At 40.6% G+C, this 20,608-nt stretch overlaps 1 protein-coding gene across 5 annotated transcripts in view; it reads left to right on the top strand.

Moving 5' to 3' along the window:
• Positions 1–20,160, top strand: part of SLC45A2 (solute carrier family 45 member 2) — a 30,219-nt gene extending 10,059 nt beyond the window's left edge. For 2 of the 5 annotated variants that reach the window (XM_080573423.1, XM_080573425.1), the window contains exons 2-8: positions 1,091–1,243; positions 3,098–3,274; positions 6,194–6,510; positions 10,272–10,415; positions 11,041–11,164; positions 12,950–13,155; positions 16,156–20,160. In XM_080573423.1, coding sequence (XP_080429549.1) covers positions 1,126–1,243; positions 3,098–3,274; positions 6,194–6,510; positions 10,272–10,415; positions 11,041–11,164; positions 12,950–13,155; positions 16,156–16,380 — 1,311 coding nt within the window. In that variant the 5' untranslated portion in view covers positions 1,091–1,125 and the 3' untranslated portion in view covers positions 16,381–20,160. Of the gene's footprint in view, positions 1–114; positions 1,001–1,090; positions 1,937–3,097; positions 3,275–6,193; positions 6,511–10,271; positions 10,416–11,040; positions 11,165–12,949; positions 13,156–16,155 lie in introns of those variants that run through there. The other 3 variants (XM_080573424.1, XM_080573422.1, XM_080573421.1) reach the window with 3 other exon arrangements.
• The last annotated feature ends 448 nt before the right edge of the window (positions 20,161–20,608 follow it).

Raw genomic sequence — 20,608 nt, 5'->3', positions numbered from 1 at the left:
AATCCTTTCCTTTCTTTTTGGAAAAATGGTAGGCAACTTAGCTGCATGGGTTTTAAACAATGGTTGTTCTATGGTGGTTGTCATTTCCTTCAAATTAGTCATTTGAAACAGTGTTTGCTCCTTCAACACAAAAGTAATTACATTTTTAAAAATAATTAGCTATATGGTCTTAGTACAATCATTAGTCCAATGTGTCAGGAATTATAGGGGGTTAGGGTTTGTTTGTTTTAGGGGGGTGGGGGAGTGATATTTTCAGTGTTTACATTGCTGAAGATTAGCTCATTGCTTGCAAAGGCTTCCAAAGCTTATTTTAGACATGTCATGCCAAAATGTTAGCATTACTACTACCAAAAATCCTTTTACATTCTACTACACAAACACCTGCATGGAAGGAGGAATTATTTAGTAGGTATTGACAAGTTAGATAAACAATTAAACAAAAGTATTCTAAGTTTTCAGCAGATAATCACTGATGAATTGCTGAGTATTATGCACTTTTGCACTATCAGAGAATATCCTGAACTGGAGGAGACCCACCAAGATTATCGAGTCCAAGTCCTGGCTCCACACTAAGATCTGACAGTTTGCTTAGTCCCAAATGCATCTGCTTGTATTGGAGTAGAGTCAATGTTGTCAAACTTACTTTACAGCACGCCAAGGTTTTGACCCAATATTTGCTGAGGTCAATATGAAAACTACTGCTAAGTTCAGCATGGGTTGGCTCAGCCGCCTCAGTCATGTGGCTGACCTAAAAGGAATGGGGTTTGGTGTGTCACTATAGATTTCTTCTAAAGCCTTCTGTTTTCTTGCCAAAAGTGTATGTGTCAGGTGAGACTATTTCAAAACAAAACAAAAACTAAGTGATCCTGATACCCCTTTGTTTTTTAGAAACCAAGAAAATAATCAGTTTATCGAGGGTGGCACAGAGCAGATGCAAAAAAATATTCAGCAGTTTCTGTTTGTCAGACTTCTGTGCCTGTCACTAACACTAGAACAATAGGTAGGTTCACTTATCTTCATGAAGTGCCTTGAAGTCCTTTTCTGGATATGTGATTGTAGATTTTTATTTGTATTTTTCCCCCTTCTACAGGAATTCAGCGCTCCGGTGCATGGGTTGTTTGCTGAATGGGAAGATGGGGGCTCTATATTCCCGGTGTCACCGCTATCTTGCAGCAACAAGAGGAGCAGCTTTGTGTCGGGCTGATCCTGCGCCTTGCCCATGTGATGTATGCTCCCATTGTAGGTGTGTTTCGCGCTTCAACAGTAATGCTTTAGTCGTGGATGGGCGGCAGCTTTGCAGACATCCAGGAGGGCAGATCTGCTAATGTTAGCACTCATCCCCGCCCCCTTCCTTTCATAACTTGTGATCGCAGAGCCATGAAAGTATGTGAGTCCCTCCCCCAGTGCAGACCAAATCCACCCAGCATATGACCTGCACTCCATGTCAGCCAGAGCAGGCAGCACCGACTTGCTGGGCCGGGGCGAGTAGACAGAGCGATGACCTTAACCAAACAGAGCTTCCACCGGGCCCTTCCACCCCCTTCTGAGGTGGCCATGACCGACCTGGACAACACCAGAGGGAAAGAGAAGGCCGTGCAGCAATCCGTGACCAGGACTGGGATGGTGGTACCAAAGAAGCGACGGACGGGAAGGCTGGTCATGCACAGCATGGCGATGTTCGGCAGGGAGTTCTGCTATGCTGTGGAGGCCGCCTTTGTCACACCGGTGCTGCTCAGTGTAGGGCTGCCCAAGAGCCTCTACAGCCTGGTGTGGCTCATCAGCCCGATCCTGGGCTTCATGCTGCAGCCCGTGGTAGGTTCAGCCAGTGATCACTGCACCTGTAGCTGGGGCAGGAGGCGACCGTACATTCTGGGTCTGGGCATCATAATGCTGGTAGGCATGGCTTTGTACCTCAATGGGGACAAGATGATCGCAGGTGAGTGAGGGGAATGCGCTGTGCTGACAGACAAAACTCATCCCAGTGTTTTGAATAGGAAAGAAAGGAGGGGTTCCTTTATTTTGCTGTAAAAGTTGGGTGTTAACATTGGGTAGCACATTACTCGGCTGCACTGAAGGAGCTGAGGAGTACTGCAATTATGTTCAATCCTAATGCTGCATGTTATGTGCCTTTTACATAGTGTTCTGTAGTTTGTGCATGTGATTACAGTATTTTGTATGCTGATCTGCTTGCCTCATCGGTTCATACAACTAAAGCACTGCTTAGGCCCAGAGAAGTTTTAAAGAACTAAAATCTACCTTATTAAGTTAAATGGTTAATGTTGTTTGTATGATGTAGTACAAATTGTAACAGAATATCTACTAGTCCCTATTTTAGATGGGTCAGCATTCAAATTTGTCTGTAGTTCATCTTTTAATGTAGCTTTAATTATTGCAGCACTTGCTTGACTCAGGAACGTGTTATGCTGGTGAATAATACAAATCACAACTCCTTGGAAACCCTGTTGCACCTGGAGTGTGCAAAATCAGATAGGAGTGATGTTCCCAGTTGCTGTTTTATTTCAGCTTGAGATCTAACTTCTCAAAGACTTGCTGGAAAGTCGTTGCTGTCATTGTGGCTTGTGTCTCCTTCCTGTGGGGAGGAGCGTGTTTTTCACAGACTGGTTTATTCTCTGTTCCTGGATATCATTGCTGTTGTGTATATTTGTATTCATTTACCCAGAAAGAGATGTTAGCCAACTCTTGACTGTCTATAACAGTGGAAGGGTGGAACAAATGGAGTAAAATAAGTACTCCAAAATACAAGTATGTTTGGCTACCAGAGCATGCAATGGAAGTGCAGAGTAGAGAAAGGCTAGTGATGCTCTTATTGCGGAGCCTTAAGCTCGTGCTGACAAGTTTCTGCTTGTGTATAAAAGTCAACCTAGCACAGCTCAGAGCTACGCAAACTCAAAACATAGTTATCCTGCTTCTTAGATGTCATTCTGTTATGACTGAGCTCTTGTGCATAACAGCATTGTTTAGATTTGGAGGTTTCTGGAAAGAAAAATGGGGTTTTGCAAAACATGACACTATTGCTGTCAGAATGAGGCGTATTTTTTTGTTTTTTGTTTTTGTTTTTTTCTTCTCCTTTTTGTAGCTTTCATCGATGGGAGAGACAAGCAGCAGATGTGGGCAATAGTCATTACCATGCTGGGAGTAGTGCTTTTTGACTTTGCAGCTGACTTTATTGATGGCCCTATCAAAGCATATTTATTTGATGTCTGCTCTCATCAGGATAAAGAGAAGGGTCTGCATTACCATGCCCTCTTTACAGGTACTCAGATCCTTTCTTTTCCTTCCTACTTTGAGGGAGGGGAAGGCAGTTGCATGGATTTTATAATCTCTGTGAGCTAATCTTGAATGAACTGATCATCTGATTCTGCGCTTCAGTCACGGGTCTTTTGTTGCTGGATTTTAACTACTCCAGAGCACAGCAACTTGTGATTGCTGCTACAAGAATTCTGCTGCAGAAGGCTGCAGGCATAAACATTTACAGTAATATAGCCATGGTTCAATTAAGAGCAATTAACTATTTAAAAAAAATGAAGTAGTGTGTATTCATTTTGTTCTGATTTTCTTCAAGTTTTTGATGAAGGAAAAAATAAGAGAAGGATCTTGTTTCCTTGCCGTAGCACTTACAAATAAATATTTTTGACCCAGCACATGAAAGAGCAAGTGACCAGCAGTATGGCTGGTTTCTGTTCTTTGAAAGTGCTCCAGCGTATGCTGCCCTCCACTTTAGAAACAAGAAGTTTTATGTAAAATCACTAACTTCCAGAAAATAAGACCAAGGAGTTCAGTCCAAAAACTCGCTTCATGTGATTGCCTTTAGACATTTGAAAAGTTGCTGAGTTACAGAAGGAAAGAGCTCACGTAGTGCAGAAGGCTTTGCCCTGTGTTGGCGAAACACACAGGCAGTGCACATAAGGCTGGGTACCTGAGATGTGACTTTGGAGGAGCTTCCAGCTGTGTCTGAGAGCAGTCACTGTGAAAGGACTAGACAAAAAACCGTCTGGATGAGAAGTCATGCAGTCTGTATTGATGCAGATTTTAGTGGCAACGGAGCTGTACCAAGAGCAGAAGCACATAGCTTCGGTGGTGCTTACCCCAGTTGAGAGGGAGGTGTAGTAGCTATTGTCGGCAGGCAGATTTTGGATATATGAAAGAGCTGCATCCTGGAACCTGGGCACAGATTCTAAGAGAACCCTGAAGCCACGTGGGAATGAAGTCAGTATGAGCCATTAGAAACTCACAGACAACATTTTAATCAATCACTAGTTTGGAAAGAATGAGGAGCGAGTTTCTGAGTATATTCCTGCCTTCAGCAGAACTCTTTACAATTTTTCCTACTAAAAAGTTTTGATTTCTGTATTCAGAGCTACTGAACTGATTCATTTGTGTGGTGAGCTGTGAAAAGGGATGTAAGATAAATCACATTAAATAAGAACGGAACAGATTTCTGCACATTATTTGGTCCAGCACCTTGTCACTATATCAAGATCTTCTGTACCTAAACCCATCTGGATGGGTGGTTGCACAGCTTGAGATTCTGCAGCTCTCCCAAGGCAGCCTTCTCCAGCATTTCACTGGCCTTGCTGTTAAATGGTTTTCCCTAAAATCTAATCTTAATATACATTTCCTATAGTTAAAATGTATTATTCCTTTTCTCTGTCCCTATTAAATACAGAAAGCATCCTTCCTTCCCCTTTTTAATTGCTTCTGTTTTATGTATTATTATCTTTCGCCTATTTAGTTCCTTCTTTTTACATTAACTATCCCCAAGACTTTGCTCTCCAATTTGTTTTTGCCATTTTTAAAGTTCAAACATGAAACTGGATAGCTTGCAGATGTAAAACTGAGAAAAGTAGAAGAGAGACTGCACATACCCAACACCCAACACACAGACTGTGCATTCCAATATCATGATTACTTTTTGTCAAAACAGTATGCAAAAAAGACCTCAAGCATCAAGCATTAACTGCTGTGCAAACATGTAGTGTAAGTTTTCTTCCAAAATATATTAACAGCTTAATTGTTTTTCATTAGAAAAGCGACGATACAGTCCCTGTCCAGTAGGACACAATGAAGGAGGGCTGTGATCACACCCGAGGGAAATAAGTACAGAAAGTCCAGAGTGGAATGATAATGATGTGGTTTTTAGGCGAAGCATACGTGGGTCTTGTTACCTCTCCTACTTTTTGTTGGACAGAATGGTTCTGCCATGCATTGTCTCCAGTTCTCCTAAGCAGAGGCGTAGAAATACTTCCACGTTCTTCAGATGCTTCTGTGCTGGGTCACTTCCATGTCCTGCAGAACCACCTGGTTAACGGGGTGTTGGGACTGTACTAAGCTGCTTCCCCTGACAAAGCTACGTGCTGGATGTAACAGTGTACACTTGTACCTTGTACTTCTGAAACAGCTTGCACTCTCATCAAAAAGAAGGAATTGTAAAACAATGGACTGAATTCTTAATGGACTGAATTCTACTTTTATTAACTTTGAGACATAAGATAGAGTAAATGGTAAAATGAGAATGCTAAATTTTCTGAGATGGGGAATCTCAGTAAGAGGAATTTCACATTTATATTCATTCCTTTTTGTTTTCCTTTCCTAGTGGAGAGGTACTTGGATTTTGGTGATTACAAAACAATGGTTTTTATTTAATTCCTTTCTTAAAAACAAACAAACAAATAAGCAAAAACCATGGAAGCAATATTTCAGTTCAGATTCAGCTATATAAAGTACGTTTTACAAAGTCTGAACTACAGATAGTCTTGATGTAATAGAAAAATTGTTTGTTTCTATGAAGTTTTAAAAAACACATGTTCCAGTAGAGTTTTATTTTGTATTACTCACTGTTTCAAAGAAAAGACAGCTTCAAAGAAATGTTTCTGAATCATACAGAATATTGGCTGGCAAAGAGATGAAGGCCCATGTTGCTAACTATTTGGGTCTTTTTTGAGAGCTCCATCCATCAGAACTGAGGATATTTTCCAAGAGACATTTTGGTAACTGCTCATATGTGTGAATAGCTCAGTGTTCCAATTTCTTGTGATTCTTCCCACATACAATGATATCTGAAGGGTAATTATTCAATCATTACTAGAGGGAATCACATGTTGAGGGTATTGTGTGCTGTTTATTTATTTTATGAATACCAGTAGATTTTTTCCCCCTTTTTTTCCCCATGTAGGCTTAGGAGGAGCCCTGGGTTACCTGACAGGTGCTGTGGATTGGGGTCAAACCGTACTAGGATATTCCTTAGCATCGGAATTCCAGGTGATTTTCCTCTTGTCAGCCTTGGTTTTCCTAATCTGCCTTACTATACATCTGCGCAGTATTCCTGAAGTTCCACTCAGGTATAACAAAGAAGAGACAAAGTTCTTGTTGGAAGTGACTGACCCCAAAAAGTATAGCTCCATAGAGGAAATCAGGAATGGATACTTAACATGTACTGAAATAAATGCTGCAGCTAAACCAAAGAAACACGCTGTTACATCACATACAGAGGTAAGTGCAGAGATGATTTTGTAGCCCATATCATTCCATCCTTGGTGACCAACGCCTTTTAATTGCTGACTGTTTGAAATATTCCCCTTTCACACACACACTCAGAAAAAGAATCTTCCACCAGGATACAGCGTCAGTAGAAAGTCTGCTTTCTTTTTTGTTTTGTTATTTCTAAAGTATTTCCAGCAAGAGGGGTGGGGACAGACTAGTCCTGATGCTTTGAACAGTTGGCAGGGATGAGGGAGAACCAGATTCAAGTTTCCACTCTTTGCAAGTTTCTTGTATCCTCCTCATCTGAAATTTGTCAAGGGGATATGATTTGTCCTTCAGTCCTGACAGAATTAACAATACATTGTGGACAGGAGCTACAAACCATTAATCTTTGATATAAATGTGCAACTCCCACTGATGTCAACAGGCTGACATATTTAGTAAGTATGAAGCGTTAGTTCCCTGGTCTGATAAACATTTCAGTTATGCTACTGCTCAGTATTTCATTGAGGATTCATTGATGATGCTGATTTGTTTGAAATTGCTACTTAAACAAGAGTGCAACGTCACTTCAGGGTTTTAGTTTTATTTTGAAGTGATGGTGTAGCTGTGCCATTGGTGGAACTTTTAGGTGGGAGAGAATAGTGTGTGCTTGCAAGTAATCACTGGTATTTTGATCCTGCTGAGTTCTTATGAGTGATAGTTTCAATCTAAGGAAGCTGAGAAAAGGTGAACCTACCTGAAAAATATCTGGGAAGCAAATTTATAGAGTAGTCTTAGGAACAAGTAGTGGTTTTGACTGTTTTGTTGATGACTTTTAATGTAGGAATCCTTACCACACTTTCATGGTATCCTAGGTAAGCAAAAGTTAATATATATGTTTGGTTCCTAGCATGGCAGTATGTAGTGAAACAGTTGCCTGTTGTTTTAATTTCACTTCTGATCTCTTGGCATCATGTGTATATATCCCCGATACAATTCTTGGGAAATCAGCTAAAAATTAATGAGAACACCCAGATGATTTTAAGTTAGAAACATAAATTCACGTTTAACCTACCAATATAATGGATTTATAATCTTTTACTGTTTATCACTTGTATTCTAACAGCACTTGGTACTCCCTACCCAGATAAGAATATTATTACAGCAGACACCACGCAAAGCTAGAATAAAAGATGAACACTGCCGGGTGAGGATGCCAGACACACGGTGAGGGACTGGCAGCAAAGCAGCAGCGTGCTGGGAGAATATGGCAAGCACACTGCGGTGTTCTCCCTGTTTCCCCACCACAGGCCAGCTTGAGCAGACAGCATCCTTCACCAGCACTGTTACCTTTGAGTATCCTCCAGATTGTCAGAGGTGCTCTGTGTCATTGACTGGCCAATGCAGGCTCTAAAAGAAAGGAAGGGCAATGAAGAAGAGAGGGGGCTGGGGTAGCCTCTTGCTTGGCAAAAAATAATTCCAGTGTGTCAGTAGCATCTGACGCCCGAGGAAAAGTTCTGTCATGCACTGCAGGCCAGCTTCTGCTATTGCCCTCCTTTCAAGGATTTTAGCTGGACAGCCCATCAGAGGCTCACTGTGCTTTGATCTGTCTCATGTTCCTTTGATGTGCCCGGGCTTGTATAAATTCTAGACACTCTCGCTACCGCAGTGGTCTGTCTCCTGTGGCACATGTTTTCTGAGTTCATTCATTACTGTAATTGCTCCCTTGAAGAAATGGTTTGGCTTCCTGTTTTTCTGTGCCTCTTTTTTCACTGCAGGCATCACAGGCCTAAATTTCTTCTAAATTAAGGGCTATGCTCTTACATACTAATAGCATCCATGGTTATTAATGAGATTTCACCTGTTACAGTATGAACAGAAATCCAAAATTATTCTACTCTTGTTCTTTATTTTGGTGCCAAATTACTCAGGATCTATGGCCATAAAACCTGTCATATGAATTCCTCGCTATCCTTATGAATCAGCATTGAGTTGTAGCGATTTTGTAGAAAAAAATGATTAGGTATTGTGAGATTTTAAAGGATTGTGCATTGGAGGGCATTAAATATATTTATTAAACATTTCTGTTTCCATTTCTACTCTTTAAAATATCTAAATAGAAAGAAAGCATGTCTGTCAAATTATTATTTGTAATTACTGTCCCTTGAAGTTCCCTGACCGTATCTTAACACTTTGATTAGAAAGCCTATTTTGAAGAACTTTGTGGAAGAGTTGAACAAATTATATAAGCTAAGTCAAACAATAGCAATTATCATTAAAATAATGCTAATGAGTTAATGTGGAACTGTCTTTTTTTTTTTTTTGTATAATTGTAGTTGAATAGAATGATTACTCTGTTTAAAATGCAGTTAAAAGAGAGAGTGATACTGAGAGAAATTCCAAGGGATTTAGACAATATGCAGTTCAAGGTAAAAGTCGATGACTTGAATTTTGGCATTCCTATGAGGATTAAAAACCTCACACTGGAGCAATGTATTTTCCAACTTTATATGTGGTGATTGTTCATAGAGCAGCTTGCAGCATAACCTAGTTCAAAGGAAAGCAGAATTGTGAAAAGTAGCTAGAACATTAAAGGAAGGAAAAATGTTATCAGCTAACAGCAGATTGAAGACACAATTCAGCTTTCCAGCCATGAACTTTACACTAAAGTTCGTCCCCATTTAGTGGCCATACAGCTTTTCGCACCACCTCTCCACTGTTGCCACCAAATATTCCTAGAGAAAATTGGAAGTGTTCCATAGTGCACGGAATAATATAAAAAATAACATCTGTTTTTCTCTGAAAGCAAAGAACCACGCAGGACCTTTTAAGTAGTAACGACTCTATGTTGCAAATGCCTGACATCAAGCACACCTGAAGTACTGAAAAAATCAAGTGATAGAGGTGATCTGGTGACTGTGACTGAAAACAAAAACAAAAAAACAGATAGTTTTTGGGCACAGGGCTCAGACAAGGAGGAGGGAGATAAGGTGGGGCATTGAAGGTGGTGAGAAATGTTGCTTTTGCCTGTCAGTGAGATTTGTTAACCCATGCCTATAATGTTTTTGATGTTGTATTGAGTTGCTTTGCCCATGAGATGGGGGCGTTCAGGTGCTGGAGCTTACATTATCTGGACAGTAAGGTTTTGTGTGGTGCTGCATCTCCTGTTATGTATCACAGCCTCTTCCTGCCTCTTGAGGGGGAAGATGTTGTGGAAATTTCGTAGTAATTATATACAAGAAAAGATTAAGTTTTCTAGGGAACATAGGACATAGAAAGAGGAATGGGAACAAAGTCTCAGAACTGCAGTACTCCACAACTGACATACTTTAATTCTGAGGAGATATTTTTGGGTTTCATTATTTTCTATGACAGCTTTAAATCTGCAATGGAAAGCTGATTGTCTCCAGGAAATAATTATTTTTGTATTTCTTTTCTTTTGCTTTTTGAACCCCTGCTGAATGTGTTTTTGCAGAAAATTTTCACTTGGTTCTAGTGGTAAACAACAATTCTACTGCCTGCAACAACAAGCAATGTTGCTACATCCTTACTGATGTACCCCAGCTCCCCAAGTCTCTGTGATCTTTCAGATGACTTTACTATGCAATGGCTCTACAAATTATAGTGAAGGACATTCAGTACCCAAGCAACCCATCCTAGCAATAACAAACAAAACACTTTGGAAGTTTAGCAATGAAAAGATACTGAGGCCTTCTCCATTTGCCGTCAGCTATTTTATTAGCCTTCAGGGCAATAATACAGTATTATTGTTAAATACTTGCTTTTAGACTCAAAGGCGGATGACCCTTAAATCACTCTTGAAGACGCTTTTCAGCATGCCATCCCACTATCGCTATCTGTGTGTGAGCCACCTCTTTGGATGGATGGCTTTCCTATCCAACATGCTCTTCTTCACGGATTTCATGGGACAGGTAAAAGTGTAAAATCCTCTTGCTTTTCCTCCCTCGTAGCATCTCCTCCTCCACCAAAAAGAAGTGAGATATTGTTACAAATCTGAAGAAATGTCAGTGACTCCCATCCAGTATGCCATGTTTCCTTGCCTTTTTTTTGTCTCTGTAGGTGAGACGGAGTTTTGGTTTCCTGCAGTGTATATGAACACCTAAAAGAAAAATTTTTGCTTGGCTGGATAAGGGACTGAATAAGAGAATGACTGATTGGAAAAATGTATGTGTGGCATGAAAGAAAAAAAAAAGTAATTGTAGATAAATTAGGGAAAGAGATGCTAAAGCAGGAAAGCAGAAGCAGAGAGGGGAGAGTGGGAAATGGGACACCCAAAGGAAAAAGGGCAAAGGAGTGGACAGTCCAGGAAAAAATTGAGCGTAAGAAATGAGGACAAAGCTGGTCTGGGAGAAATGAGTGTGAAATCGGAAGAACTGCGAATGGATGATGGGAGCACTGCCTGAAAGATTTCTTGGGTGCTAATCATTACCCCTGCCAGGGATGAGGCCCTGTCTTGGGTCCCGTGTTCTCGTAAGCACGAGGTATTTATACATGCCACGCATCCCTGTCTTCTGTGATCTCTATGGTCTCTTTCAGGTTGTATACCGAGGTAGTCCTTATGCACCTCATAACTCCACGCTTTACCTTACCTACAGAAGAGGCGTAGAGGTTGGATGCTGGGGGCTGTGTATCAATGCAATTTCGTCCTCAGTCTATTCTTGTAAGTATCCAGGAATGTACTCCAACACTGTTTTAAATCAGTGTTTATACTACTTGCAGTTTGCCATTGTTTAAAAAAATAAAGTGATGCCAAATTTTTTTTTGCACGAAAACTGTAAGAAATTTTACATTCTCAGCAGTGTTATAAATCTGTATCTTGACATGAGCAGTTCCTGTCTGGACCATGTGATGAGGGGTCACTTTGAGAGGAAGACATTGTTCTGCATGTGAACTGACCCTAAACACTGAATATCATCCTAAAGTTAAATGCCAGAGTAAAATTGAAGCTGTGGTTATCATTCTGAGATGCTCTTTCACCTAGCAGACCTATAGCATTAGGTTTTCAAAGGTCACTCTGATGGTCTCTCCCCATCTGCATTTCTCACAAAATGAATGGGAGATGAGTGGCTGGAAAGCTGCCTGGCCGAGAGGGACCTGGGAGTATTGGTTGATAGTCGGCTGAATATGAGCCAGCAGTGTGCTTAGGTGGCCAAGAAGGCCAACAGCATCGTGGCCTGCATAAGAAGCAGTGTGGCCAGCAGGTCTAGGGAAGTGATTGTGCCCCTGTACTCGGCTCTGGTGAGGCTGCACCTCGAGTACTGTGTTCAGTTTTGGGCCCCTCGCTACAAGAAGGACATGGAGGTGCTCCAGCGAGTCCAGAGAAGGGCGACCAAGCTGGTGTGAGGCTGCACCTCGAGTACTGTGTTCAGTTTTGGGCCCCTCGCTACAAGAAGGACATGGAGGTGCTCCAGCGAGTCCAGAGAAGGGCGACCAAGCTGGTGAGGGGTCTGGAGAACAAGTCTTACGAGGAGCGGCTGAGGGAGCTGGGGTTGTTCAGCCTGGAGAAGAGGAGGCTCAGGGGCGACCTTATCGCTCCCTCCAGGTACCTTAAAGGAGGCTGTAGAGAGGTGGGGGTTGGTCTGTTCTCCCACGTGCCTGGTGACAGGACGAGGGGGAATGGGCTAAAGTTGCGACAGGGGAGTTTTAGGTTGGATGTTAGGAAGTACTTCTTTACTGAAAGGGTTATTAAGCATTGGAACGGGCTGCCCAGGGCGGTGGTGGAGTCGCCATCCCTGGAGGTCTTTAAAAGACGTTTAGATGTAGAGCTTAGCGATATGGTTTAGTGGAGTACTTAGTGTTAGGTCGGAGTTTGGACTCGATGATCTTGAGGTCTCTTCCAACCTAGAAATCTGTGATACTGTGATACTGTGATACTGTGACCTTTTCACAATACAGTAGAAGTTCTTGCCAAAAACATGAACCTTGCTCTTCAAAATTATGTGTAAATATGCTAGCACAGTTTCCCAAATAAATCTCACCATAGCTCTTACCCAGGATTTAAAAGTTGCTTGCTATCCAAAATCTCAAATTAGGAGCATTTTGGGAGTTGAAGTGAGCATCTAAAAGAATCTTCCTCCTTTGGAGCTTAATTATAGGCATTTATGTAGCACCTCTTCCAGCTCAGACAGGGGCTGATGCCAAATGTTCCTGTTGTAATCAAACAGCAGAAATGTCTGAGGTTGTCAGTGGGTCAGTTCTTCCAGAATGGCTGTTAACTACTTCTTCTCAGAGCTTGGTTATGTCTGAATAAAAGTACCCCAGAGAGAGTTAGCAGAAAGAAGTTTCTGCAGCAAGTTTATAACCGCAGTAATTTGAGGCAACTTCCAAAATCAATAACTTTGTCCTTCATTTCATCTTACAAAATAAAACTCCTTAAAGGAATTCCCCAATGAAATGTGACTTATTCAGTTCTAGTCTCAGCAGCAATTTTTCTTTCTTTCCACAGACCTGCAGAAAATCCTTCAGCAATACATAGGATTAAAGGGACTTTATTTCATTGGATACCTACTTTTTGGATTAGGTACTGGATTAATTGGCTTGTTTCCCAATGTCTATTCCACTCTGGCTCTGTGTTCCCTCTTTGGTGTCATGTCCAGCACGCTGTACACAGTGCCATTCCAACTCATTGCAGAGTATCACAGAGAAGAAGAGGTAAGTTCAATATCAAAAGAAGAGTAAATTTATATCTGGCTGCATCTGTTTAGTGTATTTTGGTAGAACATTGGATAGAACTGGCAAATGGGTTTTAATTGTAATTTCAAACTATTTATGGTGACACGTGTTATGAACAGAAAGTTTCTGACATAAAGATGTTCAAGACTTTATTAAACAACACTAATATTATTAGCTGTCATGTAGCTACATGACATCTCTCAGCTAAGGTCCCAGCTCCAGGCTCTCCAAACAGAGTCCTGCATTGAGACAAGTAATTATTTATCATCCCAGCTGAAACAGAGCCAATTGCAGTACATGTTCAGGCAGGAAGAGGATAACAGGGCTCCAATTTGTGTTGCTTTCGAGGGCTGCCTTCCTGAGAATCAAATCTAAACCACTGCTCTGTGCACCACTGATCTCTCAGCTGTGCGTGCGTGCCCTTGTTTCTAAGTGCAAGGGGCTCAGGCTGAGCAGCTGCCAAACTCAAATTACTTCAGGAAAGCCTAGCCCGTTCATATTAGCTGAGGAGCTGACTTCTGAGGCCCTAAAGTTAATAACCAAGCTGTAAAAGCTGTCAGAAGTTTCAGTTAACTGCAAAGTGTTACAAAAAACTGTTAGCTGATAAAGATATGCAATTCAAGTACGAACAGCTTTATGTAGTTCAGTAATAAATTATATTCCACATTCTCGTTCTCCCTCTAAACGTCTAGGGTTGTTTTTTGGTCTTCCACAGCAAGAAATCGTGTTTCCAAAGGAAATCTGGAAAAGCCTGCATTCCTTCTACCATGTTACTGGACACAGCAAGATCTTAATGTCTTGTAAAGAGTTTAGCTCTTTAATGGAAATGTTCTCTCAACTTAGTAAGAGAGCTGGAAGCAAGAAGGATTAAGGAGAATTGGGAGGACTTAGGAAAAGCTCTCATTATGTCCAGTGACATTCGAAGAAATTAATAAAGAAAGTGTTGAACAGTTGAAACACAACAAAAAATATACTTGAGACCAGCACAGGACGAGATTAAGTCCATGAGAACATGTTGTACTGTTCTGTTTGACTTCTAAGCATCATCATCTGAATGATGAGTACAAGAAAACCCTAAATTACTCTGTTGAATCCTAGGAGGATGTTTCAAGGTGGTTAAATATTTCATAGATCCGATTCATAATTTTTCAGTTAATTTCTCTGTTTCTTCCAACAGAGAACAATTACAATGCAGAATTTCAGAGGGATTTAACAAAAGACAGGGTCTGAACCCAGTTTAGGGTAGGATCACAACCCTAATCTTAGGCCAGCCAGCTCAGAGAGAGGGAGTAAAGTAATTATAAGTAAATTATAGCCCATCTCTGACTCAGACGTGTTTCAAGATAGAAGTGAAATAGAATAAGCTGAGTGTGAATGGACTTTGTACTTAATAGGCTAATAGCTTCAAATGTGACTTGTGAGAGAACTGATTGTTTTTTGTTTGGTGTATAGTACTTGTTATGCCAGATGTTAAATGATAATTCTATGTAAGATCTGACATTAACAGAATTAACAGAACCTTCTGACATTAACAGAACCTTCTATAATAGGAAAAAAAATAAATAAAGAGGAAACATCAAGTGCAAGATTGTGTTCATTCACACATTCATATTACTGTGGTCAGAACTACTGGCACATAGGAACCCTGGGCAGAGCACAGCAAAACAGATGTAATTCCAAAGAAATTGTGTCTAAAATTGAAAATACTTCAGAGGAAAGGTCTGCATTATTCCAGAACAAAGAACAGACTTTTTCCCTCAGTATGCAGTCTACCAAAATCATGTGCTGGTTTTTAAAATGCTGCCCTTTCAATTCCTACTCCATGCTGCTGTTCCCTAGGATCCAAATTCAGTTTCATCTACGGGATTAGGAAGACACTGTTTGCCTCCAGTAATTTTGAGCTTTGGGTGGTAACAGCTCAAAAACAATATAACAGGTCTTGATAAAAGCATCCTAATCACAATTGAGCATTTGGATAGAGACCCGCTCAGCTAACACACAGCACAGAAACCCTCTGTGTGTTACAAAGCAACCATCTCCATTCAACTGCAAGAACAATAAATATGTAAACTTTTATGTAATTTTCGAATGAAACAGAACAGTTGGCACATCGCCTGTGATCATATCCAGTTCAGTTTTGAAGGTCTCCAAGGGCGGAAGCTCTACAACCTCTCTGGACAGCCTGTTCCAGTGTTCAGCCAACCTCACATGGTGCTTGTATACGAGATGCCCATATACAATAAAACCTTTTCCTCTGCTATGTATGTCATTTGAATGTCGCAGCTGATAATGGCCTTCTGTAATGTAGAAGAATCCTAGTCTGTACATTCATTCGCAGACTTTTTTTTTTCAGCAATAAAAGCACTGCAGTTAGATTCTAATACTGAACTCCTTTATGTGCTTTGAGGCATAACTTCAGAGCACAGAGCTCCATTACAACAAATTATGATCTGTCTGTGTGTGGGACATACTATGTCTCAATATTCCCCCCAAGGCTCTCCTTATGGTTGGACCTGATGATCTTGAAGGTCTCTTCCATTCCTTTTCCATTCCGTCATTCCTAGATGATTGTATGATTCAGCCATGTGAGAACTGTAACAAAAATATCCTTGACAGGGTGTCCTGTACAGTGAATTTTACTCCTTATGTTAGTTTGCCAGAGCTCAAGTAGACCTGAACTTCAAGTAAAAGGTTGGTTTCGCTGATCATTCCTCAATTCCTTCCTTGAGAGAAGGGGTAGAGGGAAAAGTGCAGGTGGGAGAAATGGGACAATTTGGAAAACTTATTATCACTTGTAAAATCTGTTTTAATTTTGTAACCTCTGTGGGACAGGCAGAAGAAAATGGAAAGGAAGAGGAGAGCTGTTGGCTTGTTTTGCTGCACCTGGATGTCATGACAGTGCATCATCGGCTGAGAGGTGCAAGTTACCAGCAGTGTCTAAGTTCCCTTCCCTGAATCTTGTTTTTTGCTTATTTGCAGGTCCAGAATTTGCAGGAGGACAAACAAGACACAGATCACAGGCGAGGGAAGGGCATCGACTGCGCCGCTCTCACCTGCATGGTCCAGCTGGCCCAGATCATCCTTGGCGTGGGCCTGGGGCTCTTGGTTAGTGTTGCTGGCAGTGTGGTCACTGTGATTTCTGCATCGATGGTGGCACTGATCGGCTGCTGCTTTGTTGCTTTTTGTGTTCGATATGTGGGGTAGGACTGCGTAAAGCAAGTGGAAGAAATTCCACCAGGGGAATGTTTTCTTTCTGGGTCAGTAGCACTGGTGCTTTTGCCATGCTGATCCTACTGGTACACCCTCCTCTCTTACCTGCTTGGAGCAGTTGCAATTCCAGAGCATCACTTATCTGCAAAGTGAAGACTTGATAAAACTGGTTGCCTCAAGCCTCAGATTGAAAGTTTCTTTTTTTTTTTGGCTGCTTTACTACTTCCTTCCAGTTGACCTCAGTGTATTAACACACTGTATTGTATGTGAAGACATGTCTGCCTGTGGTGTCTTGATGCCCTGCTTGAGGAGCCATGAAACTCATTATCAATTTGTGGAAGTAGATGAAGTATATGATAAATTGAAGAAGTAATAAAAATGGACAGAGTTGGGATGAAAGTTGTTATTTATCTTGTTTTACAAGCATCTTAAGTTTGGAGTTATTCTCCTTGGTAATCAAAAGCTGCAGGAGCATCAAACAGTTGTCATAAGCCATGGTGCTATTATGTCATGATTAGCAGGATCATTAAATGGTATATTAACCTCCCAGCTATGATAAAAGCAGATTTGGGTATGGAAGGTGATTGGAGTGTAAAAAATGTTGAAGCTTATTGTTTAAAAGCATAATAGTAAAGCAATTATTTTATACTGGATCCTGCTGCTTGTGTACAAATGAAATGAAAGTACTGGCTGACTTTGCCATGAAAGTTTGGCTAAGGCTACTCTGCAAATCTGTTTTTAGGCACCTAAACAATTGATCTACAGGAAACGTGCAATTTCTTAATTCTTAAAAGTCTGTCCTCTTGACTTTGATACTATAATTGAAAAAAATAAACTTAGCCAAAATAAGAATTGTATTCATGGTGGTAAGCCAGTCAAACCTTGGCATTGGAAATAACAGTATTTACCTTAATGTAGTATCTGTTTTCTCTGTTTACCTGCATATGTCTAGCCTTGAGTGAAATGGTTTTTGTTCTTTACAGAATGCTCTGAGTCAATTCAGTTCTGCAAAGGTTGTCATGAATTATTGTACAGATGTACCTCTAAACTCTACAGTGAATCCTGCAGTCCAAAAATTTGTATTTAATTGAGTATGGAGTTTGATTCCTATTGTTATTATATTGCCAGAGTTTCAAAGGCCCTTTGTTTGTGAAAGTGATATGCTGTATTTATGCTGTGCTTCCTCGATTCTGGAGGTTGTCATTTGTTATGTTACATGCTAAGCACCACAAAGCCATCTACTAATGCAATATTTTTAATGAATGGGGATACAGAGAAAGACTGCTGCCAAGTATGTTTTTATATACATGTTGCACATGTACAGTCTCGACTGTTCAGCAAGCTAGCTGTTGAGCTCATCACCTCTTGGAGTAGCTCCACACAGTGTGAACTGACACCAACACATGCAAATCATTGGATTTGAGCATGAGGAGCCCCTGCACAGGTGCACCAGCTTCAGCTTTGTTTTTAAGAGTGTGGCAAGTCATTTATTCTCATGGGAAAATAAAATAATAAAAAATTCCCTTATATAAGCTCATTAATTATACAAGCCTGTGAAGGCCTCAGCTGCCTTTTTGTGTCTGTGTCACCTCTGGAGGCCCCAAATGGGGCTCAGTTCCTGGCAGACTTTACCTTTCTCCACAGCTCCTTCATCCTGCCTTGTGAAAAATACAAGTTTTATGGCTTCTTCCATTTTGTGACTCTTCATTAATCCCTCTCCCATTATACTCAAGGAAGAGAAGAGCTTGCAAGAATAACACCCTGGACAGCACTTGAAATGCTTTGTAGGTGCTGGGATGGCTGGAGAACAAGGGCCTCACCCAGGACAAAGAGAAGGCCAGAAAATGAAGGATTGTTACCTTCTCAGTTCACTTATTGCCATCATTAACTTGCATTGATGCAACATCTAGCAGGAGGAGGAATTTTTAACAGAAGAGCAAGGCTTCTGTGGAGCCATAAAAATAAGGAAAGGGTGAGGTGATTTGGTTCTGTAGGACAAGAAGACTTAAAGCACCATGTAGACCACCTGTGCTCCAGGAGCTGAGAATGGGTTAACTACGTAAAGCTCTGATTCCAGTGTGAGGATGGGAAAGGAAATTTGCAACATTTACTTCTGTTTTTGTTAACATTTTCTTTGAGGTTTAATACCATCAGAACATTAAAATTTGAATGGTCAGTGCTATCTCTGCTCTCTTACACAAAGAGAAAGCTGGCATTGATTCAGGCCCACAGAGTGACGGTAGGTCTGTAGCAACACAGGAATTGTGAACCTGAAAAGAGAAGGGAGATATGACTATCTTAAACATCAAAGCTTTTATTTACAAGTCTGTTCAGAGAAAAATGTTTCAGGCACTCACATCATCTTTCTCATTATCTTTTTCAAATGAGTTGTGTTCTATAGAACACACAACAGAATAGATTCAGCTTTTCTTTGACAATCTTCCCATAAAAGCATCCTATATTTGCTTCTAATACTTAAAAGTAACGTCCTACTTAATGTGTCTTTGTCACAAGCAAGCAAAAAAATAAGTACAATTTGGAAAACGGTTTAAAACGGAAGTATGATGGTGCTTATTCTGAAGCAAAAAAATACATATTTCAGGTGTCACTGAAAACAGTCAAAAATGTTGATTCATGACAAGAGAGAAAAAAGTATTTTTTTCAGCTATTGAGTTATGTTACAGGCACTGAAGAACCACACTAGTGCTGCTAATTTAAGAAGTTCCACCTTTTCTGTCTTTCTACATGAGTTCAGGACTTCATTTGAGTTATCAGTACGATCAGTTTCTATATTTAGTATCAGCTTTTATTGCAATGATGTGAGTTTGAAAGTTAGAAGGACCCTGGGTCTGACCTTTCACATCTAGTTTTGCTTCCATATACATAGAATCAAATAAATATCTATGTTGTGTCTCGGCAAACGATACGTCTAGATGAAGATGCAGATGTTTTGCAATAACCAGCCTTCCAGCTCTCCCATTTTAACAGAGCTAGGCATGGCAGAATGAAAGGAGGCAGGAAACAAGCCTGCTGCCTTATATTCCTGACACTTTCCTTTTTCTTTCTCTTACAAGTGCCTTTCATTTTCTTCCATTTAATAAACTGGCCTGTCATGTAAGTAAAATGTTTTAAGAAGCTTTGATTCTCTTGTTTAGAGTACTTGCAGTATTAGTAATGTCACAGTTGCTCCCACACACGCACAATTTTCATTCTTTCACAGAGATTTCAAAAGATTTCTTTGACTTCCAAACAAGAAAACAAGGTGTTTTGTGGGAGACACTTTTCTTAAAGATAAATTAGACATCTCAGGATGAGTCACAAAAGCCTTTCCCTTGATACAACTCAGTTTTAGCATCGGTGCCTGCAAATCACCAGTCCCTGCAGTATGCCAAAAGACAGGGAGATGGTGATGCAAATAGGAGACGTGTTGATGCTGAAATTTGATATTTTTAGAGTGTAACAGAGTTGCTTCATGAAGGAAAAGGGTGAAGGTATCTGCAGTAAAATGTTTTCACATTATTTTTGACATGGTAAAGCTGTACAAAAATTACCTGCAAAACTTTTCCCTTTAAGTCTCCAGCATTCGTTTCTCATTCCCTAGCTGCTCTTCTTTGTTTATTTAAACAGCAAATGTTTGGGACCAGTCATGCAAAACTACACTCTGAAAAAGTTTTCTTAATTCTGTTGTCTTCTATGTTGTATTCAGTTTCATACATGCTCGTTTAGTTTACTCATGTTGTATTAATTCGTTGTATCTCCTGAAGTTGGTTTTTTTTTTTTTTTTCGTGAAAATGAATTTCTCTCTCCATGTATTACTATTTTACCTGTGTATTAAAAGTAATGGCTTCACATCTTGCAGGTCCATCAAACCAGAGAATACTGCCTCGTGTTGCTATAGGTAACTACTTGCAGTAGTTGGAAAACAAAATGTCGTGCTCTGCACTCTGGAGGGTGCAGTAGGCTGAGATAAAATTACCAGAGACCAAGAATGCTCCAAGGGAAAGAGGGAATGGGGCTGCTGCCTTCCTAAGAACCGAGCACTTCTTTCCTTCCCAAAGGCTGTGTGCTTTTTTGCCCCCCAGTGTTCAATGGCATTATAGCACTTCTCTGGGGCATGGGAGTTGCTTTCCCTACTGCTCTCTAACCCAACGCCTGTCCCTCTCTATTTTGTCTTATTCTGAACTTTCCTTATAGGGATGTCCTGCTGCAGCTCATTTCTCCC

The sequence above is a fragment of the Anser brachyrhynchus genome, assembly GCF_964034855.1.
Source record: "Anser brachyrhynchus genome assembly, chromosome: Z".
Classification (NCBI taxonomy): Eukaryota; Metazoa; Chordata; class Aves; order Anseriformes; family Anatidae; genus Anser; species Anser brachyrhynchus.
The sequence above is the reverse complement of the archived record's forward strand: the minus strand, read 5'-3'. Positions and strand labels throughout refer to the sequence as shown.